Genomic DNA, 26,014 nt, shown 5'->3' with positions numbered 1-26,014 from the left:
TATAAAATATATGTAATATCGTGATATAATGTGTTTACAAAGAGTGGACAATAGAGATGTTAATCAGAAAGAAAAAGACGATTGTTGTTCAACCTGAACTATTCACGCCAAACGCACAGAAAACAGCGCAATCCACACTCTCTCGGCAACGCCACTCGCAACCTCTGTCTCCGCTCAGCTCGCACTCTGCTTCTCGACTCGCACTCTGTTTCTCGACTCACACTCTCTGCTTTTCGACTAACTCTCTGGTCGTTGCCGCATTCTGTTGTCTTTTTCCTAGGCCCACCGCACACGTGTTCTGCAGACGCTCGTGGCCAGGGTCACGTAGGTCTTTTCCACGAAACTATGCACTTGAAAAGACCGATGACACATTGATGGGCCCGACGGCGCCTCGGCTCTCGCGACATTGTTCATAGTTCGCCCGATATTTCTTAGGCCTTTCGTCCACGATACTACATATATATATATATATACACATACACACACACAATATATACAGATACACAAGATATACAGATTATTATTTATAACGTTTTGGTTTTCTTAATTGAGTCATTCATTTAGTACAAATGATAAGAAATTAGTAATAATTCACAAAAAAGGGATATTGTAGTAGAAATATTATAAAAAAACATTTTCTGTTTTAGTGTAGAGTTACTCCTTCTTACAGACAGTGTCGTACAAATCTGTACGTCTCTGAGAAAATGTAGGTATCTGAGCCCTTACTTCCTCAACAACTTTTAGATCTGATAGAAAAAAGAAACATACGAAGTAATAAGTAATGCTTACTAATAAATTCAACAAATACAGAGGAAGATGGCTAAATCGATAAATTAACGAGACTAAAAATTAATTACATCATGGATCTCTCGCTTTTAATTTTAAGCTGTAAATTACCGATATCGGTGATTGCCATATTCTCTTGAGTTTCCAAATCGTAAAGAATCTTTCCCCAGGGATTGGTCAACTGTGTATGCCCCCATGCGACGTAACTTGCTGAAGGAACACGAGCCGGTGATATGCAAGCAACGTATAATTGATTATCATTCGCTCTGGAACGCTGAAGTAATGACCAGTGCAGTGGTCCAGTGGTCATATTGAATGCCGCTGGATATATCAGCATTTGGCAACCTAACCCAGAGAAGCAGGAAATATGAAGCCACCGAATACCAATTAACTTCGTAGTTGCACGGTTCACATTCCATCATTTCTGAATATGCGAGGACAGTCCTCTTATTGTGCTTTTAATTCTTTTATTTGTTTCATTTTCAGCAAATATACTGGTTTTTTAAATTAAGCTTCTTTTTATACAGAGTTACAGATTATATTAATTTTATATAGAATATATTTAAGAAAGATATTTAATTTTTTGCTAGTTAAGTATTGATCGATTAAGTTACTGTACCTTTGTTACGATAAATGCGTGCCATTTCCTCGAATCTAATATCATAGCAAATGCCAATACCTATTTTGCAGCCCTTCACGTCGAACGTCGTTAGGGAGTTACCAGGACTGAGTGAATCACTCTCTCGAAAAGTAATCTTATTAGGAATGTCGATGTCGAATAGATGTACCTAATAACATAAAAATGTAGTCGCTAATTCTATTGCTGCAACTTTTGTAATTTAATATCAAAGTTACCAACTCCTAAACTTTAATTATTTTTTATTTAATAACTGACAGCGTTTTTATCACTTTCTTTTATTAAAAAATCTTATCATTTAATAATGTTTAAAAAGGAGAAAAAATAAGTATAATAATATTTTAAGTATGTGAAAAATTTATATTACACATTACAACAAAAATGGGCGTTTCCCGTATCATAACGTATTTTATAAACCGTAAATTATAGAATTGGTTATAGTATACGTATGTACATATGTATATTCCTAAATTATTCCTAGATAGAGTCACTTTCTTCACCCCAATATTTTCAAATCCAAAGCCATAAAGGAATATATTACTTACCTTTCGGTGTTTTGCTATCAAAGTTCCATCGGGACCCCAAATAGTACAGGTATTGTACAATTTATCGCCCTCTATTTCAGGCATCGTACCACCAACTACATAGATGTTGTTTTCTTTAGCTGCGTTCGATGAAGCAACGCTCGTTTCACCATCAGGAATACTCTCGGCGTATTTTCGAAAGTACTCTGCATTGCAATATTTCAATTAATGAAAAATAACTGTCTTTTGTTCCAACCATAAATTAAATTGAAATGTTTGTCAGTTTTTTATTTTTTAAATTATTAAAATAACTAAGTTTTATATTTCGACTTAATTAAATATGCAATTACTTAGCTAATAGTATATATAATAAATTGTTTCTACAGGTTCAAAATGAAAAATGAATATTTAGAAATATTTAATTACGACAATGCTATTTGTGTTAGCATCAGTGGCTTGTTACTCAACGACTTTGCTAGTACTTTTTCAAACATAAAGTTAGTTTTCAATTAACACTTATACTAGAGGCGGAATTATAAATGCAACATAATTGATAATACTAATTTATAAGTACCTAATTATTAGTATCTTAAAAAATATATTTATACAAAAATCACGATAATCATGAAAATGGGGAAATCCTATATTCTCGAATCAATTTACAATTTATTTTGTATATTAATTAGATTCCGCGCTCATCAGTACGTACTCACTGGCGACATCGAGAAAATGTATCGGCAATTCCTCGTACGACCAGAGGATCGGAAATATCAAAGGATATTATGGCGCAGCGCGAGTGGAGAAACAGAAACATATGAGCTTAACACCGTAATACTCTTATCATAGAAATAGAAGCAGTCCTCAATTCCCGCCCGCTAACTCCTATCTCCACCGATCCAAATGATCTCCTAGCCCTCACTCCCGGACATTTCCTCATTGGCGATTCATTAATGTGCTTACGTGATCGAGATTTCAGAGACATTCCATCGAACCGACTCTCCAAATGGCAGCATATCCAACAGCTTAAACAACATTTTTGGAACCGCTGGCATAAGGAGTATTTGAACGAGCTAACCAACCGCAATAAATGGAGCAAGGGTGGACACAGCATCCAAAAGGGCACAATCGTCATCCTCAGAGAGGACAACGTTCCCTCCATGCATTGGCCTCTGGGCCGAGTTATCAAGGTTCATCCAGGCGCCGATGGTGTCATCCGGACAGCTACAGTTCAGACGGCAAAGAGCATTTTGGATCGGGGCGTCAAAAGGCTTGTCCCACTGCCAATTCAACCCGATCTCGAGAAACCCGAACAACTAGCCACCGAGACGAAATAAGATGGGAACTTCAACCACACCTCCCTAGTTTGATCGGTACTCTCTCAACGGGGGGAGAATGTTACGCCATGCGGCTTACCATAGGTCATATTCTTAACTATCGATCGCGGCACTATAATGTCGCAGACGGATCGTCGCGTCTGCCCGGCAAACAAACATTGTAGTGGCAAGCGCATGGTTCATTAAGCAGGGCGACTTCCAGAAACGTCGACTCGTGGCCCGTATTTTACCTCGCAGTAAAAGAATGTGGCGTGATCCGAACGTAGTGGGGGTCGCCTTCCAGAAAAAACGAAAAAAATCGAAAGGCGTTCAGAACTTTTCGAGAAGTCGAACCGTCAACACATGTGGTATGTCGCGCATTACTTATCAACCAAAACGCAGTTACATTTTTTTTGTTCCATTTATATCTTTCTAGTTAATAAGTTGTTGAAATAAACATTAATTTATTTGTGTTAATTCTGTGGAATTTCATTGAACTACCCTTATTATCATAATCGAAATAAGGGGATCGATCAGTTCGTGGCGTCGATTATTTAATCGTAACGGGAATTTACAACTCTCGTTGACGTGCTATCTCGCGATCGCGTCTCTCCGCGAACGGTCGAAACGCCTATTTTTTAATGAACGACGTCTCCCACTAGAGACTTTCTCTCGAGAGCGGCTAGCATCCTTTTCTAACCACCGATATACAAATTGACCAATTAGCAGCAATGCCAATTTCCCTTACTTTCTGAACGAAGGTTGTCCTCGACGAATCCGATTTTTCCTCTGCAATATTTTTAAAGCTACACATTTCGAATTTTCCAATTATGCCGAAACAATTGCGTGAACCACTCTATATATTCCATACAATAAACTATTTTTTGCGTTTTAAAGTAGTTGAATATTTTATTAAAATACTCTGAGCAATTCTCAGGTTTCTGTGAAAACAAGATAACCCAAATGTAGTTGTGTTTCCTTCAGAATTATGCAGATTTTATTTGAAATATGTGAGGTGTAAGTGACCCCGACGTGATCGAGCTAATGAGATTTCAATTATCGTGATTCCGGGCGCGCCTACGATATGTCAAACAAGAATAAAACAGTTACGACCAGTGAAGAGTCCGCGTGCCTTTGACGATGCCCTAGAAGATAGTGCTATGGTTCTCCTTACTAGAGAGATAGCTCGCGGCGGCGAGCATCGCGGGCGATGAAGAAAACCTGAAGTACTCAGAAACCTGAGTACTTAGAGCGAATCGAGGACATAGCGTTGAATCCCCCGGCCACCACAATATGATAAAATCAAGGACGAAACACTTCTCTCTCCTTTTCCTTTATTTGTCGGCTCTACATCCATCCCCCTTGCTTACTCAAGTTGTTGTTTGTCTATATACGATTCAGCAGCTATGGAACCACATATGGGCAAGATGGATTGACAGAAAGGAAGCGGAGGATGTAATTGAAGGATGAGCGTTGTAATGAATTGGTTTTGGTTTGTAAATATATTTGTTATGTTCTTGCAGCACTTCTTCTTTGCATTCTCAAGTCCCTTGGACGGCCTTTAGGAGAGAACAAAGACACAAATGATAATTGTAGCTGCTGGCTGTAGATGTCGCTGCTAGGGTACTGCTGTATTTTCTTTTCATTTAAGAATCGTGGAAGAAAAATCGGACTACGGTCGCCGGGATTTAAGAACCCAGATCCCGAACGTTCGTAACTTGAGACGCTAACCACTGCGCTGCCGTTGTCTGGTATTAGTTAGTGTCGAGTTGTCGTATTTGTGCTGTCGAGTGCCGCCACATATGTATGCATTTATGAATTGAGTGGTTTACAAGTAATTACAATCGATATACATTACAAGTAATTACAATTTATTACAAATGACTCGCTGTGCATATTACTATAACAGTCAGTACTAATTCTATAGATCAGCAGCATTATAACCTTCCAATAAACAACCGAAAATCACGTCGTTGAATAATAAATGCATTCACTGTAGAACGAAATTATTATTACGAATATAAGAGAAACGATTTAAAAACCATGTATTTTTTCATTTAAATTATTTGCATTTGCAAAGGGAGATACAAAATTTTAACAACGTTGCAAATTATAAAGACACAAATTACAGTTTCGTGTTTAAGTTATTGTTCAGAGTTTGTTGGAATACAACGATATTAATCGCATACAGATGAGGTGATTGATCGAACGGATTCTTTCCTTCGTTGTTCAGCGATATCCTCATTAACGTGCGTTCGTGAGATGTACCACGGCGGCTAGCACGTGCATGCTCTTTCGAGAATTCGGCGGAAGAAGCGTAGGAATATGGATGGAACATTCCCGATGGGCACGTCGAGAAGCTACTAGAAGGTTCTGCGGCACATGTGACGCCACACAGACACCCACACAGGTCACACTCATTACTGCATAGGGAGTGGGGTTCAAAACCTTTTCAAGGGCCATGGGTCACTAAGCCAGTCAGTCTGTGTCTGTGTCTGTGCCAGTCAGTCAACTGTCTACATTCCAGAACACACACACTTATAATTCCTGTAATAATTGTTTAATAAATATCACATTATATTGTTTCAACACAAACATTGTGTCTTCCACAGATTATTAATCTTAATTCCAAGATTAAATTCTAACAGAGCTTCCTAATAATTATGGTACAATTGGTAAAATGATGATTTTACATGAAAAAAGTAAAAAATATATTAGATAATTGAAATAACGCGATATAAATATAATTGAAATAACATCAGTAAGAACGGATGTTTTAAGCTTTCGATTTTGAGAAAACAGGGTATGAATATGTTTAGTTAAAAAGCAATCCGTGTTTATTCGAGCATTCGCGGAGAGACGCGATCGCGAGAAAGCACGTCAACGGGAGTAGTAAATTCCCGTTGCAATTAGATAACCGACGCCACGAACTGATCGATCCCCTGATTTATTTATCCCGATAATAGGGGTGGTTCAATGAATTTAACACTTGTATTAACAGGTTAATATAGCTTGTATATTTAAAAATAATGAATGTAATAATAAAAACGTCACAAATTATTTAGCGATAAATACAGTTGATATGTTATAGGAATTCGACCCGACTTTGCGATATCTCTCAATGAATTCGTTAGACTAAGCAGTTTATAACGTTTGACTCTTCAGAAGGGACCGATTACTCTTCGATCCTTTTCGTTGTCTTCTCTGGAAGACGACCCCCACTACGCTCGGATCACGCCACCGTTCGCGCCTATGATCACGTATACCAGCTTCTTTATGCGGATAAAATAACGCACCGAAGGCGAATAGATGTTTCTGGAACTCGCTGCTTGACGACAACTATGCGTTTATCGCTACTTTGTGTATATCTCGACGGTCATGTAAGACGATCTGTTTGCGACGGTTAGGAACACGGCCTATAGTAAGCCTTGGGGCGTAATAAACGGAGAGAATAGAATAATCTACAGAATTATCAACGGTGAAGTATATAAATATACTAACGACTCAGAAAACATAATTGAAGTGAGTTGCTTAGATATGAAATTATTGTTAATAACTAAAAGAATAATAGTACAAGTTAGATTAGCAGAGAGACAAACGTGATTGTGCAGTGAGTCTAGGAAACAGGATAAAATATAAAACAAATAAAAATGGAATATGCAATACGTCCTATCCAAGAAGATTGGATACCAACTAATGCATAATAAAAGAATGTCCGCAATATTTGGAATTAAGAACAAAATTCTTAAAATAAACAACCACCATCTTTATGAACAGAGAAAATTGATTATTGAGACTAAAGAATTTTATTAAGAAACAACATGACGCTCAGAGCATAATAACTGAAGTTATAATAAGCTGAGCACAACTCAAAAACTTAGCTATGACCCTTTTGTAATAACTAACAAACAAACATTTCAAACTTAATTAATTATAAACAAGCTACAGATAATTTGAAGTTAGATATGAACAAGCTTAATAACAAAATTACATAAATAGAATTTTTCTTATTTAAATGCGACAGTTCGTAGTACAAAACAAATTTTGTTCAGGAATAAGGTTTTCTGAAAATTTCCAGCGAAAATTTTTGCAAAAATTTCCTAAAGGAATTATAATCTATGAGATAAATGAAATAAAAATACAAAAACCAACTGATATTAAAAGAAGAATGATTATTTTACAAGATCATATGAAACTGTGTAAGGGATTACATATGTAACATATTGTCCCGATGTACACATATTTGCGAAGCGACTTACTACCCTGTATATTCCAGAAACTTCTTAGTTTGCCCCAGCCTTAGCAATTTGAAACTATTTTATTAAAATTAAGAATTTTCCACATTAGATCGAACGCACTTCTAATAGGTACCAAACAGTATATATATATAGCAAGATTTCACATATCTCTAAATTATTCACAGAAAATTAATACGGCACATAAATTAGACTTCGGATTGTAAATATTAAGAATAAATAACCGATACAGTCTCACAAAAATAGAAGGATAAAGATAGAGATAAGGGATCAAAAACAACAGTTATTTTTCAAATTTGTATGAAAAGCCCTTAAGAAAATAAGTTCCTCCTTAAATTGAAAACAGTTATATGTATAGAAATCAAACTTGCGATAAAAGTAAAAAAGATAGAAAATAAGAAAATTGTATTTGTTTTTATGACTCACTTTTACATGTAGTATAATTTCCACCGCTATTTTAGCATAGAACGCTATTTTCAAACACGAACTGTTCCAACTCGATAGTCCCTTGCTTTATTGTAAACGGAAAATTCTTTCGTGTTCTCAACCAAATTTATCAAATTCCAGCAATGACACATGCTATGTGATTGTCAGTAGAACATGGAGAAATGTTTCCAGTAAAGTTTCGAGCGACTTATCGCCGATTTTCAGGAGACACTGCGACGATATCGCGTGTACAGTGCTTCTATCGGTGTTGATGCGCTTTAATACATGGTGCAAGAGAACACTAATAAGATTTCCCAGTGGGCCTGTAAATCCTTATAGATCACTCAAAAATATATCATATTGTTTGTTTCAACTACTAGCAATTTAAAACGTCGTCTACATATATTTAGAAAGTTAGCAAAGACATATATTTGTTCCTGAGCATGATTTCTATCAGTTGAGCGTTGTAGCAAAATGTCCGATACAATTTAATGTTGAATTTGTCTTTTTTTTAGGCTAGCTTGATTGGATTACAGGTAGATTTAAACGATCCGTGTGTTGCATCTCCAAGGCATTTTCGACTCATCGATACGCAGTGATACCCGGCAAACTTCTAGTGGACAAGCGACGTTGCTTGCAGGCAGTTTATATACATGTTTTGGCATGTGTTGTCGGCAGGCAATGTCTACAGACGCCTGTAGTCTGCCCGTACGCGCCTTAAGTTTCACTGACAGACATTGTCCGCCGATTACTACGACATCTGTCTGTGGACAATAGGCCGTCAGTGTGGAGTTATCTTTACCCGAATAATTTAAGAAATATAAAATAAACTTCAACGAAAAGTTGCTAGCTTCGATATCTTACTAATACAATGTTATCGAAATTGAATAAACCTCGTTACTGTATTTAAAAGGAAATTGCATTTATATTTCAAGTTTATAGAGACAACAACAACAACCAAACAAAGAATCGCAACGAAGAAATAAACGGATACAACAAACAGAACACTGGATCGAAGATAGAACAATAAACAAGATAGAACCAAGAAAACAACAGTAACGAAGAACCGGGGCGCAGAAAAAAGCACGAAGCGTGCGAGCTGGAGAGGAAACCTGTGACCGTCGGTGCAAGCGGTAAGCATACAAAATGGTTGTCGAGCAGGAATAATCGGCTGGAGAGCCAACCTGCTGGGACCGAGCTATATGGTGGCAGGTATCGCGTGGCGCCAGCTAAGCGAGCTGCCGCCCGAAAGGGTAGGTTTAACTTGTCCAATGATCCGCAAGGAGAGGGCAAGTCGCGCGCCGACCATCTATGCGCGCCATTCCCAAGTCGAACGCGAACATCTAAATGCGAAGCCAGTATGCGTTTTTACTGCAGGTATGGCGCGGTCGACCAAAAGGTCGGGCCCTCAAACGCACACATTACTTGTACAATTCGAGTGCTGCAGATACGGAAAAGCAATTTATAATTTATCGTAATTTATCGTAATGCGAATTTTGGCGCGTCGTCATAAATAGATTTTTATTTAAAACGAAATTGTTAAATATCCTTTTGTATCAATTCACATAACGTTAATAAATCAATATTAGACATATTACTCATAAATTGTACATATCTTTGTGCATATACGCATAGTTTTCGTGCATATATCAATATTTGTATATTTTATGTGTATAACTTTCATATGCTTTTCGCAAATTTTACATTCATAAACATCTGCAATCTACACGTTACGTTTTTCGTTGTATTTACAAGTACGGACATTAGATATTCTATTACATTCTTTTATTATAATCTTTTGATATATTTATAGTTGTTTAATTATTAGGTCATCCCATAAGTTCGTGCCGTTTTTCGAGAGGTTATATATGTTAAGATCGTTTACATACCTTTCAGTTTCATGAAAAAATGTAATCCCCCTCTCGTTGTACAACTTCTTCCCATTTTTCTGGTAGGTTCCGTCTGGATAAAAGTTCTCTTGTTTTTCTTTAAAATAATTTTCTATGCTATTTTTGAGAGTGTCAATATTTTCCAATTTTTTAGCTACTAAAAAGTGTTGTAATGCTCTGAACAGGTGGTAATCAGATGAGGCAAAGTCTGGGGAATATGGGGGATGTGGTAAAATTTTTCAATTAAATTCAGACAATTTTTTTGTAACGCTTTTCGCGACATGCTGTTTAGCATTGTCGTGATGGAAGATAACGTTGTTCCTATTCACTAAACCTGGCCGTTTTTCAGCTAGTGCTTCCCTTAATTTTTCCAACTGAGCGCAATATTTGTCTGAATTAATGGTATCACCACTAGATAAAAGTTCAAAATAGAGTATTCCTTTATAATCCCACCATACACACAAAAGAACTTTACGTGGATGTAACCCTGGTTTTGCACAGCGTTCAGGTGGCTGATTTCGTTGGGATCAGCTACGTTTCCGTTCAGGGTTTTCGAAAAGTATCCACTTTTCATCACCAGTTACCAGGGGCGTTTAAGGAATGGTTCACGTTTATTACGTGCAATTAATGACATGCACGCTGTCATTCGTTCAAGACGGTTCCGTTCCGTAAGTTCATGGGGCACCCAAACGTTCAACTTTGACACCATCCCCATTTTTTTTAAACACCTATGAATCGTTGTCTTAGGTATTTTCAGGACATTTGACATCTCTTGAACTGTCAAACTTGGTGATTTTTCAACAAGATCCCGAATTTTATCTCCGTCTGTCTGAAGAGGACGCCCGGAGCGTACCTCCTCTTCTAAACAGAAATTCCCAGCTCTAAAACGTTGGAACCACTTCCTACAGGTGCGAGATGAAAGCGCATTTTCTCCGTAAACAGCACATATGTTTTTCCTGGCAATTGTTACCGAACTTTCTTTCCGAAATTCATATAACATGAGATGTCGAAAATGGATACGCATTTCACTCGTGATTTTTTACTGTTAGAAGTCACTGTGTTCACTATATTACGATCTTATGCCCACGAAGATCTACTCTAGCCTGTTCTCGATCAGCTAAGCTCAAGTGCATTGGTCCCTTATCGCCGTATGTTTAGAAATCGACACATGAAATATATACACAAAAGTGTATAAATATATACACAAAAACTTATGGGATCACCTAATATGTAAACGATGTTGAACTATTTAATTTAATAAAGACCTTAGATCGACGGATTTTAATTGCTGTCACATAATCGTTAATTCATTACTTTTCCTCCAACTGTCACGAATTTTCACAAAGTGTGTATTTCGGATCGTTAATCTCATACGGATGTAAACTTCATTTTCTTAATAATCTTGGTCAATCATGTATCACATTTTCTATAAAATCTATAAGATCAGCAAGTGCTCTAATACTTGTGAATAATCATATATCTTAATTCGTGCCTTTTGTATTAATACGGAAGCTTCATGCGAGAAAGAATTTTCGATATAAATGTTCTCAATGTTGTAAATCGAGTTCTGCCAGAGCAACCGAGCTAAACGGACGTGTAAAACAGTGCTTCAGAAAAAGTGCGGCAAGTGGGGAAGAGAAAGTTACGAACGGCAACGCCCATAGCTAAATGGTGGAAACTCGTGTCTTCTACTAAGAAGACTACAAGCAAAACTAAAATGAAAAAGCACATCCCACCGATAAAAATAATTAACAAAGACGAACAATACTACATAAATAAAACAACAAACATATCAAAACCAAGCCAACCAATAAACGAAGAACAGGAATGCTCAGCTACAAACGAAGTTGATATGAAAACAATACCAAACAATGAACAGAATATTACCAATAACGAATTAACCCAACAGGATGAAAGCTGGAAGGTGGCAAGTTATAACAAGAAACGAAAAATAACAGGAAATTCAGATACAGAAAAGCAGCGATGGCTTCAAGAATTACCATTAAGAAACTCCTTCAGCTCACTTACGGAAGAAATAGACGACCCAACAACCAAAAACACAACTAAATCAACGCAAACTACAAAACCACCACCAATATTTGTCGACGCCCAGATAATAGACCCGCTTATTGATCGACTAAACGATATAGTTGGGAAGGAAAACTACACAATAAAACAAACAAAATTAGAACAAGTAAAAATTCAAATAAACACCCCAGAAAATTATAGGAAAGTGATAAAGGAATTAAAAGAAAAAACGCTGTGTACCACACATACCAGCTGAAAACGGAAAGGAGCTACGAAATAGTTATAAGAGGACTACATTCAAAAACTAACACAAAAAAAATTAAGTGACGAATTAGCAAAAATTGGTCACCAAACAAGAGCAATAAACAATATGACAAGATACGATACGAAGCATTTAACAACACACTGTCCATACGTAGGGAAAATAAATGAAGTAAATGTTAAGGAAATTCCAAAACCATGCGAAAACGAGTGTATTCTGATTTCTGTCGCAGATACTTCTGGCTAGTGCACTTCTTTTACGCTTCTCATCGCGACTTCTGACGACTAACGAAGATGTTCGGCATTTTGACACTCTACATGAAGATGATGATAATTGCGGTCTGTGTACCGCCTACCCTTCCTTCTATTCTTCCGTTAAAGACTGGTAAGTTGATACTGATTAATTATGCGATCGAAATCCTATATAATGGCTACAAAAAATATTTGCATCATTATTCTCGTTTCCTAATGAATCGCTGTTTTAATCAAGTTTTATATTGCATCAAATTTCTGTAGTTACACGAAAGTACTAAATTATAGAAAACTTGATATACACGGATTTAATTAATTGATAAATTAGTCAATATATAGGCATTATTATTTCACGTGAAATTTTACAACGTCAAAAACCTAATATTCCTGTACGAGCAGTATTAATCACAAATTGTGAGAATGCCTACTGATAAGGAAGAAAGATAATATAGAAAACGCAGACTTGTGGAAAGAGAATCCCTGACATTAGACACGAATACGCGATTTCACGAAATATTTTATGGTATATCTAAGATAGAGAATATATATAGAGTACATATAAGTATATATAGAGTAAGAATATATATATAGAGTATATATAAGTACCAAAAATACATCCTAAGACGTGTATGCGATCTACGCTGTATGGGACGTGTTATAAATGGTTTCCGCCACTCAACCGCATTTGAATTTGTGAACACGATCGAACAATTGACACGAATTATTAATTCCCGTCTCTACTCTAGTAACGATTTGCTTTGGAACGAGGTCGAATCGTTCTGATTCCGCGCATGATTAACAAATAATTACAGAGGACATCAATTACTTGGATGGTCTTCCTGAAACTTGATCCAGTTTCGAGAAAATGAAAAATTCGTTTCTTCTCTTTACTTCCCTGTTCCTTCTTTCCTCCTTTTTCCCTTTTTACATCGCTTTGTTTTACATCGCAATTTACATTTATTTGTAAAGTTTGAATCTCCTCGATATTGAAGATGTTGAAGCTGCAAGTATGTATTTCATTTTAATCCATTCGAGACCGAGATTTAATTGTAAGACGACACCTAGGTGTCGGTACGATCTGAATGTTTAGTTGGAATGATTCTGTGTTTTACTCTCTCCAGGGTATCCTTTTCATACTTTGATTTTAAATCGATGACAATCTTATATAGTATGCCTCATATTTTTTTTTTTTTTTTTTTTTTTTTTTTGATATCGGTGACTGCCATATTCTCTTGAGTTTCCAAATCGTAAAGAATCTTTCCCCAGGGATTGGTCAACTGTGTATGCCCCCATGCGACGTAACTTGCTGAAGGAACACGAGCCGGTGATATGCAGGCAACGTATAATTGATTATCATTCGCTCTGGAACGCTTAAGTAATGACCAGTGCAGTGGTCCAGTGGTCATATTGAATGCCGCTGGATATATCAGCATTTGGCAACCTAACCCAGAGAAGCAGGAAATATGAAGCCACCGAATACCAATTAACTTCGTAGTTGCACGGTTCACATTCCATCATTTCTGAATATGCGAGGACAGTCCTCTTATTGTGCTTTTAATTCTTTTATTTGTTTCATTTTCAGCAAATATACTGGTTTTTTAAATTAAGCTTCTTTTTATACAGAGTTACAGATTATATTAATTTTATATAGAATATATTTAAGAAAGATATTTAATTTTTTGCTAGTTAAGTATTGATCGATTAAGTTACTGTACCTTTGTTACGATAAATGCGTGCCATTTCCTCGAATCTAATATCATAGCAAATGCCAATACCTATTTTGCAGCCCTTCACGTCGAACGTCGTTAGGGAGTTACCAGGACTGAGTGAATCACTCTCTCGAAAAGTAATCTTATTAGGAATGTCGATGTCGAATAGATGTACCTAATAACATAAAAATGTAGTCGCTAATTCTATTGCTGCAACTTTTGTAATTTAATATCAAAGTTACCAACTCCTAAACTTTAATTATTTTTTATTTAATAACTGACAGCGTTTTTATCACTTTCTTTTATTAAAAAATCTTATCATTTAATAATGTTTAAAAAGGAGAAAAAATAAGTATAATAATATTTTAAGTATGTGAAAAATTTATATTACACATTACAACAAAAATGGGCGTTTCCCGTATCATAACGTATTTTATAAACCGTAAATTATAGAATTGGTTATAGTATACGTATGTACATATGTATATTCCTAAATTATTCCTAGATAGAGTCACTTTCTTCACCCCAATATTTTCAAATCCAAAGCCATAAAGGAATATATTACTTACCTTTCGGTGTTTTGCTATCAAAGTTCCATCGGGACCCCAAATAGTACAGGTATTGTACAATTTATCGCCCTCTATTTCAGGCATCGTACCACCAACTACATAGATGTTGTTTTCTTTAGCTGCGTTCGATGAAGCAACGCTCGTTTCACCATCAGGAATACTCTCGGCGTATTTTCGAAAGTACTCTGCATTGCAATATTTCAATTAATGAAAAATAACTGTCTTTTGTTCCAACCATAAATTAAATTGAAATGTTTGTCAGTTTTTTATTTTTTAAATTATTAAAATAACTAAGTTTTATATTTCGACTTAATTAAATATGCAATTACTTAGCTAATAGTATATATAATAAATTGTTTCTACAGGTTCAAAATGAAAAATGAATATTTAGAAATATTTAATTACGACAATGCTATTTGTGTTAGCATCAGTGGCTTGTTACTCAACGACTTTGCTAGTACTTTTTCAAACATAAAGTTAGTTTTCAATTAACACTTATACTAGAGGCGGAATTATAAATGCAAAATAATTGATAATACTAATTTATAAGTACCTAATTATTAGTATCTTAAAAAATATATTTATACAAAAATCACGATAATCATGAAAATGGGGAAATCCTATATTCTCGAATCAATTCACAATTTATTTTGTATATTAATTAGATTCCGCGCTCATCAGTACGTACTCACTGGCGACATCGAGAAAATGTATCGGCAATTCCTCGTACGACCAGAGGATCGGAAATATCAAAGGATATTATGGCGCAGCGCGAGTGGAGAAACAGAAACATATGAGCTTAACACCGTAATACTCTTATCATAGAAATAGAAGCAGTCCTCAATTCCCGCCCGCTAACTCCTATCTCCACCGATCCAAATGATCTCCTAGCCCTCACTCCCGGACATTTCCTCATTGGCGATTCATTAATGTGCTTACGTGATCGAGATTTCAGAGACATTCCATCGAACCGACTCTCCAAATGGCAGCATATCCAACAGCTTAAACAACATTTTTGGAACCGCTGGCATAAGGAGTATTTGAACGAGCTAACCAACCGCAATAAATGGAGCAAGGGTGGACACAGCATCCAAAAGGGCACAATCGTCATCCTCAGAGAGGACAACGTTCCCTCCATGCATTGGCCTCTGGGCCGAGTTATCAAGGTTCATCCAGGCGCCGATGGTGTCATCCGGACAGCTACAGTTCAGACGGCAAAGAGCATTTTTGGATCGGGGCGTCAAAAGGCTTGTCCCACTGCCAATTCAACCCGATCTCGAGAAACCCGAACAACTAGCCACCGAGACGAAATAAGATAGGAACTTCAACCACACCTCCCTAGTTTGATCGGTACTCTCTCAACGGGGGGAGAATGTTACGCCATGCGGCTTACCATAGGTCATATTCTTAACTATCGATCGCGGCACTATAATGTCGCAGACGGATCGTCGCGTCTGCCCGGCAAACAAACATTGTAGTGGCAAGCGCATGGTTCATTAAGCAGGGCGACTTCCAGAAACGTCGACTCGTGGCCCGTATTTTACCTCGCAGTAAAAGAATGTGGCGTGATCCGAACGTAGTGGGGGTCACCTTCCAGAAAAAACGAAAAAAATCGAAAGGCGTTCAGAACTTTTCCAGAAGTCGAACCGTCAACACATGTGGTATGTCGCGCATTACTTATCAACCAAAACGCAGTTACATTTTTTTTGTTCCATTTATATCTTTCTAGTTAATAAGTTGTTGAAATAAACATTAATTTATTTGTGTTAATTCTGTGGAATTTCATTGAACTACCCTTATTATCATAATCGAAATAAGGGGATCGATCAGTTCGTGGCGTCGATTATTTAATCGTAACGGGAACTTACAACTCTCGTTGACGTGCTATCTCGCGATCGCGTCTCTCCGCGAACGGTCGAAACAAAATGATTCACTAAAAACTGTTCTGAATTCCTAAGAATTTATTTACCGCAAAACTGACAAAGTGTTTATTTAAAAAATGAGGTTGAAGGTAGTCCTTTTCTTTCATTTCATTCATTTTCATTTTCTTTCTTAAGTATGGCTAACACAATATCTAATCAATTAAAATTTTATATTTTCACGTGAAAAGTTTCTTTAGATAATTATTATCAACATGATGACTAACTCTTACGGATTAATACGTGTCTGTAGGGCAATCCGGTGGACTTGATCGGCTTTTTACTTCGAAAGTTGAGTAATCGGTGTCGCTTTCTTACGCATCTTTGAACTGTATAAATGTTTTAAAATTGTTTGATCCAGAATGTACCACACCGGACAATCAAGAAGGCAGGTGCCTTGACTACAGAAAATGTAAACCTCTGCAAGAAATATGGCAGATACAGTACCGTACAGCCACCGATTTTTATAGACGATCAGTGTGCAGATACCAGGGCAATGTTACGATCGTTTGCTGTCCGAACGATCCAAACAAAGAGAAGAGAGAAATTTTAATAAAAACTGTGTATAAGTATAAGGCTTTGCGACCACCATACTGTGGTTTTAGCAACGTCTCTCATACCAGGGTGGTGGTCGATGGTAAACCAGCTGAACTTGGTACGTTTTATGTCTTTCTTTCCGATTAATAATAAGCCATTTACTGCAAAGAATGAACTTTAAAGGCATTAAACAGCACATCAATGTACATTTCAATTAGACTAAATAATAATGCTATGATTTTATCGGTAGTAACTTTACTTATTAACTTGAATTATTTCTTTCTTTTACTTCATGTTAGGAAGAGTATCTTTTTGCTCGAAATAAAAAATTGATATAGGAGTAATAATATGGATAGAGATCAAAAACTGTTAGGGCAGAAATTACACGTTTGAACTTTATAGTTCAGTATAGTTCAAATAGAAATTATATAGAATTATTTAATAATTTGTATTCCACTGGAATAAAAATTTAATTTCTGTCTTTATCAAATCTCTATTTCAGAGTATTTGTACGTATGTACTTATCGTCTGCTGTATGATCGAATATCGAATAGGTAATAATCGTTGTTACTCGTTATGTGAGAAAAAATTATGTATATTCACAACTATGACTATTGCATTTTAGGCGCTTGGCCATGGATCGTTGCATTAGGTTTTCGTAATCCCCGAAACCCAGACAAACCACTATGGAAGTGCGGAGGTTCCCTGATATCGGCTAGGCATGTTTTGACCGCAGCACATTGTGCACATATGGATGGAATAGAAAACATACACAATCATAATATTGCCATTCTTAGATTGGTGGAGGAGGTGCCATTTTCGAGTAAGTCCTCAAATATATATATATATATATATATATATGCTATTGAGTATTACTGAAGTATCATATCCTGAAATTTCTTACTGTACACATATATTGCGTCATAAAGCGTGTACAATTCTTTCTCATACTTTTGGTCATTTGTTTCCTGCATTTTCATTTATTTTTTTATTTTTCAGGGTACGTATATCCCATTTGTACGAAAGAGCTCCTGCGAAAGAGCAACTTCGTCGGCTATAACCCCCTTGTTGCTGGATGGGGAGCATTAAGATATAGTAAGTGATATCAATTTTATAATAAAATTAAACAGTTCCAGTCTTAAATATCTTTCTTATTTTCTTCGTAGGACGACCACGACGTAATGCATTAATGGAAGTACAAATGCCAGTGATTAAGAACGCCGAATGCAAAATAGCTTATTCCAAATTTCCTAATGCACCTGATGTCACTGATGGTATAATATGCGCCGAACGTGCTCAGGGTGGAAAGGATTCTTATACGGTAATTAAGTTACAGAGTTACTACAAACTATACGGTATCTGAAGACACGTCAATTCGAATTAACATCAAATCGACGTCTTAAACATTAAAAATAATAGATAAACACAATTTAATAGTTTTGCCCACTTCTCACACCTCGTTATGGTATTTAATCTAATTTCCTCCTAATCTTAGTTTTGCTCAAAATACATATAACATGTACGTTATAAATTGGAGTATTTCAATACACAAATCAATAGAAGATTATTACTGTATATAAGTATAATTTCAATACAATTCGATCGATATATTTCAGTATCTTTGATTAAAAATTTAACGATCCTTTCAGGCTGACCGCGGCGGACCACTGCTGATACAACATGAATTAACCTCGTATTTAATAGGTATTGTGTCTTATGCTTATAAGTGCGGCACAGCTGGGTATCCCAGCGTTTACACTAGGGTCACATCGTACCTTGACTTCATTCTCCAAGCGATGCAATAATATGATATTACTGTTCCATAAATATCATTGTGTAAAAAACGTAAAGTTGGATTTTCTTATTGTGGAGATAAGAAACAGCTCAAATTTACATTGTTTTGTACGTTACAAATTATAGGCTTAAAATGTACGAAATGTAACTTTGAAACGACACTAATTTTTTACGCACGATAAACCTCCACGACTTAGGTATGTAAAGATGATAAACGTATATTAATTCTATTAATTTGGTAATAATAAACCAACTTTCTGAGAAGTTCTGTAAATTTCGTTTCTGTTGTATCAAGAGAATAATGGAATATTCCACTTAGATCGTATACTTTTTGTATGTACGTACAAAATTTTCCGGCTAATCTAAAACGCTTCATAAGATAGAGAGCTTCTGGAAATTCGGACACAGAGAGTGCATAAAATACACGATAAGTCTCGTGTCTTTCAAAATTACTTTTTATTCGCTAAAAACGTCCTGTGTACTCATGCAATCACATGCAACCTCGAAACTTCACTTATTTTTTATCACTTTCCAATTCAATACACAGTTTCTGCATTTTTGACTATATGTAAGAGAAATTTCTATTCAGCCAAAGGTATACTTACAGATTATAGATTCCTATACGACTCTCAGTAAAAATTTATCCGCACTCCAGATAGTTAAAACTTCTGTCGACCGTATTGATCCATCTGCACTCTTCGTATGACGTCAATATCTGTTCAGTGCTGCTGCGCAGGTTTCTTTGTGTTACGTCAATTCGTTTGTGACCGTTGCGCGAGTAATGGCGCTTTGCAATGGTGATTTGCAGGAAAACAGTGCAGAATGCTGTGATTCGTTTCTTGTGGTCGGAGGTTATGTTTGGTGCCTATATTTATCAAAGATTTAATGCACATTATGGAGAAAGTGTTTTGTCACGAAGTGTGTTTGAATGGGCACAAAAGTTCAAAGAAGATCGCACAAGTGTTATGAAAAAACAGGTGGACGCTCGTCCACATCCACGATGACAACATTGAACGTGCTCATGAACTTATGCTCTATGGAATAGACGAGTGACACTGGATAATGTGGCAAATCATTTGCAAATCAGCCACGGCTCTGCTTATGCAATAGTGCACGACAGATTTGGGTTTTAAAAAGTTTGTGCGAGATGGATGCCGAAAAAGCTGATGAAAAGGTGAAGACGACGATGCATTCGTGGTTCGCAGCTCAGCCCAAAACATTTTTTAATGAGAAAATACGAAGGTCCTTCGGCAAATGGACAAAGTGTATACAGAAATCGAGTGATTATGTCAAAAAATGATGTATGTCTTTTTTGACAATTGCTTAAAATAAATTCTATACCGACAGAGCGGGTAACTTTTTACTCACCCTCGTAAGACACTTAAATTTCCAATCTATTATGATGAATAAAAGAGCTTATACTATTAAATCTAATTGTATTTTGTTGCATGAGAGTACACGTGTATGTGATGTACATTACCTTTATATCCCCTTGAACGCTTCAATATTGCGCATATATACTATATTTTGTACAGCTTCTATAAAATTTCGTATGTTTGTTTAGGCTGTTAATCTAGAGGCTGGAGTACAAAGAAGTGGCACAATGATGTGGGCTGATGACATTTATAATTATCAAGGAATCACCCCTACATTCGCTCAGGTATATATCGTTGACTATAATGTATTTAACATATATGATTGTTAGAATATTAATAATTAATTTTTAATTCTATCAGAATTTTAATGAAACTGTCCCTTGGGAAGGAAGAACTGATACCTTGATATCACGGTTTGTACATCCTATATATACGACAAATTTTAGAACATTATATAACGAAGAACCAGATCGTCGTGGCCATGTGATGTGAATAAAAGGACTTGAATTTGATGATATTTTTATAATGTTAGATAACATAACTAAGTATCTTCACAGTAAGATAGGATGACATGGTTTACATGATCTTAATGTTGTTCACTTGAGTGATGATATTATAAGGAAAAGTGTAATATCACAGGTAGGATGATTCATAATTTAGAACTACTAACTCATGTATGTATTAAAAATTAAAGAAATATATTAAATTTTATAGGATATTTATGTTTAGTAACCAGTAATTCAGAGATTGGTATTCATGGTTACTATAACGAGGCTGTAGAAACGCACCCTTTCTTCTTTGCAAATGGTCCTGTATTTATGTCTAAGCCGAAACTGGAACCTCTGAATAATTTAGATTTATTCTTGTTATTTTCTAAAATACTTATCTACAGTATACCATAAGGAATGATACCGTATCGCACCTAATCAAGTGCCTTAAGAAACATCAACAGGATATCACAGTAATCCCGTATCGACTGATATGTAAGTAAAAGTTATGTGTCATTGTTATACACAGTTATGTGTTAGTGTTATACACAGTTATTTATCATTTTCTATTAATTCAGTTGTAGCCACTACAATATCTATGACACTGGTAGTAATTATGAGAACAATAATGATGTGTTCTATAAGAGGAAATGATGATTAGGAACAAAAACTTACAGGTAAGTCAAAGTATATGTTATTTGCCATTTGAAAAGAAAGTTACTAACTTGGAATTTTTTGATAAATAATAATTGTATCATACGTACTTTTGAATTCGTGCAAGAACATATGTAATTTTGAAGTAGTTATTATTAGGAAATTGTTAGACACGAACAGTATGCGAAAAGTTAGTATGCAGTGTAATAATTATCAATCAAAACACAAGAATTAAATTCTTGAGGAAAAAATTTCCGGAATTTCTTATTTACATGATTATAAAGAAATCCATAATAAAAAGGAGCTGCTTTCTAATACTTCTCTTCCTTGTAATGCCTGCGTTAATAATAACGAGGTTCGACTTTTTGTTTTTAGAGGGATACTGGAAAATTTGAAAGTACAGTACCATTGGGAAGAAAATCACGATATTGAAAACGATATTTGCAAGTAAATTTCCAAAAAATCTGTTTTCAAATTTTCGCTTTCTATTTCACATTAAAAGAAAGGGAGGGCTGCCTTCTTTTTCTGCAAGACAAAACAAACATTCTGAATCTCGTATCAATGAATGATGTCAATAAGTTATTTTTCTTTTCAGATTGAACAATATTCCAGATTTATTCATAATTTCATACTACGCGAAGAATAGACTTTTCATAGGTATATAAAGGAAATATTAAGTATAGGAAAACTCTTTTTCGTTGTAGGTGACATATGCTTCACGGTTGAACACATGTATTTTTGAACACATATAAATGAAAAAGTACTCTTATGGAGAAAAAGAATTGATACCTTCGATTGACATTAGATAATGTATATAAACTTATGAACAATCACTATCAGTTTGTATCTTAGGTGCACACGCAGATTTGTTGGAGTTCTTATAAAATGTACTTCCTGTACGAACGTTTTATTCTTCCAAATTTTACGATACTATGTCTCATATAATAACTATATGGATTAAACGTAATATAAATGATCCGAAAATAGACTCGAACGACATTAATTGTCTTTCTATTTATACCAATATCGAAAATACAAGTAAAGCTGGAGCAATAGTATGCAAGAATGGACTATTTATTATTTTAAACCAAATCATAGCATATTCAGAATGCACAGTATTATCATGAAATGTAAATGAATCAGTTGTAAACGAACGATTTTACTGTAAAATCGTTGCCTCCTTTTTTTCATCTGAAATATAGCAGCAATGAGTACATTCTTTTAATATATAATAAAACGAGATATCTTTATAAAGTTACATATGTCATCACTGGTAACTGTTATCTCGTATGACACCAAATATACCGTTAGTATGGAATGATATTTTTATGAAGATATACTTTAATGATAGATTTTATGAATGAAACGTTATATAAGAAAAATTATCTCTTGTTATTCTATGAAGTGTAGTAGCTAATGAAGATTAATTTTACGAAGTATTAGAGCAAAAGAGAATTAAAAAATTAAAAAGATCTAAATAAGATTGTTCGTGTGGCTTAATTATCTCAATTCTGGTACACCACTTGTTACATTCTAACTAATTAGCGCTAAACAATAACTTGCAAATATTAAAGATATTAACACCTTAATATTAACACCTAAAGGTTTTCAGGAAATTTTATAATATTTGATTATTATATATCTAGTCATTGATTGATAAAATTTCTTGTATAAGCATAGATCGAGGTTGACGTCATACGCAGATTGCATTACAGGTATCGTTTTAATTTATTTTATGGCTAGAATCGTTTGAATATTATACGAATAATTATTTCCATTCGAACGATTAATAAATCACGTACCTATAAAAGATATATTATGAAAAAGACGTGACGAAACAAAAAAATATTGGAAATTCCGTTGTCATTAGATCAATTATTTTTGCAATGATTTTTATTTCCATGTAATTACATATGAAATGGGTAATTCATTAACATCTCCTCGAATCGAATATAATTCGTTACACTTCACAACGATTCAAATAATGGACGGGAAATATATAATAACTTTCCTGTCCTTGCGTTAAAATAGTACTGTACAAATCAGATGATACAACCTAACCCCAACCTAACCCCAAAAAACCCAATTACATCCACATTGCATGACAGCACACTTGCAATGGATTTTTGTGATTTCAATGTCACAGACAATGACACAACTAATCAGAACACGTTCGAGGCTACAGACATTGAAATTACCGCGTGTTTAATACGTTTAAAGCATAAATCTAAATTTCACGCGATTATTTCTTTGTACATTGTGAAACTCTTAAATTATCTTAATCGAATAAATAATCCTAATGTAATAAAACATCTTGAAATAGACCTAGATATCTGAAACAGAAACTCGAAGGATAAGAAATCCTAAAAGGTACTAATCCTAAAATAACAAACTCCTAAATAATAAACAAGTGATAAAACCTGTTATAAATAATAAACCTTACCTGGAATAATCAAATCCTAACTAATCGAAAATAAAATAAGGCAAGCAATTCTTAATCTTTCAAGTAATTTTTCCGAAAACACAGAAAGATAGAGAAATTAAAAAGACGCAGCACAAATTGCAGCACAATGAAAGTTTCAGAGCGATGAATACGATCGTATTAAACTAAATAATTTTCAAAAGTGAAATTACACTGAAACGTATATCGATGATATTTGTCATTTCTACGATCTGTTTCGCTTGATCGTGCTTCTTTTCTGATGTAAATTCAATTTATAATACGAACTAAGTTTCCTTTATTATTATTAGTCCTGCGTCTTTTTAATTCGTCACTTCTTTTATTTCAGAACAATGACGGGCTCCAAGATGCTGTTCGGATGTTTGGCGTTAATTGCTTTTCTGCATCCATTAGTTCACGTTTGTACTTCGAGTAGTACAGCTCAAGGTTTGTACTTCGAGTTGTCTTTTTCCATGCACTTCAAATTCCAATACGATCTGGTCACGTGGCCTTCGTACAATTTCGAAATTTTACCTGTTTGGTAATCGTCAATGAAAAAAGAAGTTATGCGTGACCTCAACACATTGAAACAATTTTTATGATTTTTTATTTGCCGGTTGGTCAGCAAGTTAATGGAAAAATTTCACTTAACTATTCGCGTTAATTTCTTCGGTTTAACTTTTGGGAAATGCTTCGTTAGCTTCGGGAATATTCCAACGATTCGTTTTACGTACAAAATAAGCATGATAAATATTACATCACGGTAATGTAATATCGGAATATATTAAAGGTGTAATTTTGTTCGATTAATTATAATTTATTAATAATGGATTGAAAATACAGATATTAGTTAGACAGAGAAACGATGTTTGATTAACAGGAAAACTAAATGCAACGCTCGTATTTACAACAAATAACTTGACAACTATTTGGTAACTCTCTCTCTCTCCCTCTCACTCTCTCTCTCTCACTAGCAACTCTAACACTCGACAACACTCGCAACTCAATTCTAACGATTCTATGCTTCGACGTCTCGATCAACTCCGATTCTCGCAACACGCACACTTTTCGATTCGCCTTGGATAGCGAAACCGTCCTTCTTCTAACGCGTTTTTAAAACGCGATGGCGCTATCACTTTCTAAAAGCGTCGTCTTTACATTTCCGATGGCCACGGGCACACCCGACTGCCAGATATACAATGTATTATAAGAGTATCATTACCATACTTTTCATGAAAAGAGCAATTTTTCTTGATAACTATACTCTGTAACATAGATTGAAGTCGCTGATTTGATTCCTCTGATATCGTTGTCTTATGAGAGTCTCGCCTGGTCTTGATTGGTTCTGTTGACTCTTATCGTTGTGAAAAATCGATTCGTTGTGTACCTTTTTTGTATAGAGAATTATTTTGTGGTAGAATATAATGTTGTAATATTTGTGGTCTTTACTTTACTAATTTTGTCACTGAGCCGCTCTTTGGTTCGTTGAGCGATTCATATTCCGCATATATTCCGTACTTGCTTCGCTTGGTACTTTTATAATTTTCGCAGTTACAATAAAAAATTTAATTCTTAACAGATTAAAGATTTAACCTCTTGCTTTATAGTGTACAATAATTTTTTTTTTTTTTTTTTTGTATAGGTTATGTGATCCATAGTTTGAGTAAGTAGTACACACACACACACACACACACACACACACACACACACACACACACACACACACACACACACACACACACACACACACACACACACACACACACACACACACACACACACACACACACACACATACATACATACATACATACATACATACATATATATATATATATATATATATATATATATATATATATATATATATATATATATATATATATATATATATATATATATATATATATATATATATATATATATATATATATATATATATATATATATTTACGTGACAAGCTTTCATTTCAATCTATATTTAAGATTAATATTTTATCAGTTTCTGTTCGTAACAACATCGAAGTAGTCAATAAGTTTGAAGAGTATAATTAAGGAAGTTATGAAGCAAGAGGTTAAGAACAAATTCTGAAAGAGGTTATGTACAACTCAGTAGTACTGCTTTACATTACTTTGCGAATTACTTTTCAAGCATA

General features: G+C 35.1%; 2 protein-coding genes across 16 annotated transcripts in view; one reads left to right on the top strand and one right to left on the bottom strand.

Annotated features, from left to right (window-relative positions):
• Window positions 1-26,014, bottom strand: part of LOC126875934 (omega-amidase NIT2-like) — a 28,210-nt gene that overhangs the window by 1,450 nt on the left and 746 nt on the right. The window contains exons 1-5 of one of the 7 annotated variants that reach the window (XM_050638858.1): window positions 19,506-19,545; window positions 14,651-14,835; window positions 14,088-14,256; window positions 898-1,131; window positions 499-746 (exon numbers count right to left, since the gene is read on the bottom strand). In XM_050638858.1, coding sequence (XP_050494815.1) covers window positions 655-746; window positions 898-1,131; window positions 14,088-14,256; window positions 14,651-14,734 — 579 coding nt within the window. In that variant the 5' untranslated portion in view covers window positions 14,735-14,835; window positions 19,506-19,545 and the 3' untranslated portion in view covers window positions 499-654. Of the gene's footprint in view, window positions 1-498; window positions 747-857; window positions 1,132-1,405; window positions 1,575-13,281; window positions 13,374-13,433; window positions 13,814-14,087; window positions 14,257-14,650; window positions 14,836-19,505; window positions 19,546-26,014 lie in introns of those variants that run through there. The other 6 variants (XM_050638856.1, XM_050638857.1, XM_050638859.1 and 3 more) reach the window with 6 other exon arrangements.
• Window positions 2,599-22,901, top strand: LOC126875933 (venom serine protease Bi-VSP-like). 9 transcript variants are annotated; one of them, XR_007693784.1, is made up of 9 exons: window positions 3,475-3,628; window positions 17,732-17,929; window positions 18,106-18,571; window positions 18,756-18,810; window positions 19,508-20,252; window positions 20,465-20,560; window positions 20,637-20,915; window positions 20,991-21,259; window positions 21,343-22,901. XR_007693784.1 is itself a non-coding variant. In XM_050638854.1 (7 exons), exons 1-4 carry the CDS (start codon window positions 3,526-3,528, stop codon window positions 18,467-18,469), a joined length of 594 nt encoding a protein of 197 aa, XP_050494811.1. In that variant the 5' UTR covers window positions 2,599-3,525; the 3' UTR covers window positions 18,470-18,810; window positions 20,465-20,560; window positions 20,637-20,915; window positions 20,991-21,246. The 9 variants fall into 9 exon arrangements, 2 of the variants coding, with proteins under 2 accessions (XP_050494811.1, XP_050494812.1); XR_007693782.1 differs by adding an exon at window positions 17,609-17,660 and having other exon boundaries at window positions 3,614-3,628; window positions 18,106-18,810; XR_007693789.1 differs by having other exon boundaries at window positions 3,471-3,628; window positions 18,106-18,810; window positions 21,349-22,901.

This window comes from Bombus huntii, unplaced genomic scaffold (assembly GCF_024542735.1).
Source record: "Bombus huntii isolate Logan2020A unplaced genomic scaffold, iyBomHunt1.1 ctg00000060.1, whole genome shotgun sequence".
Taxonomy (NCBI): domain Eukaryota; kingdom Metazoa; phylum Arthropoda; class Insecta; order Hymenoptera; family Apidae; genus Bombus; species Bombus huntii.
The sequence above is the reverse complement of the archived record's forward strand: the minus strand, read 5'-3'. Positions and strand labels throughout refer to the sequence as shown.

What these genes read in the sequence shown, in the direction of transcription:
- LOC126875933 (XM_050638854.1), top strand. Translation starts at nt 3,526, where the DNA reads ATGTGGCGTGATCCGAACGTAGTGGGGGTCGCCTTCCAGAAAAAACGA. An exon ending in TCGAACCGTCAACACATGTG is followed by an intron (nt 3,629 to 17,731) that starts GTATGTCGCGCA and finishes ATTGCATTTTAG; the next exon opens with GCGCTTGGCCATGGATCGTT. An exon ending in GGAGGAGGTGCCATTTTCGA is followed by an intron (nt 17,930 to 18,105) that starts GTAAGTCCTCAA and finishes TTTATTTTTCAG; the next exon opens with GGTACGTATATCCCATTTGT.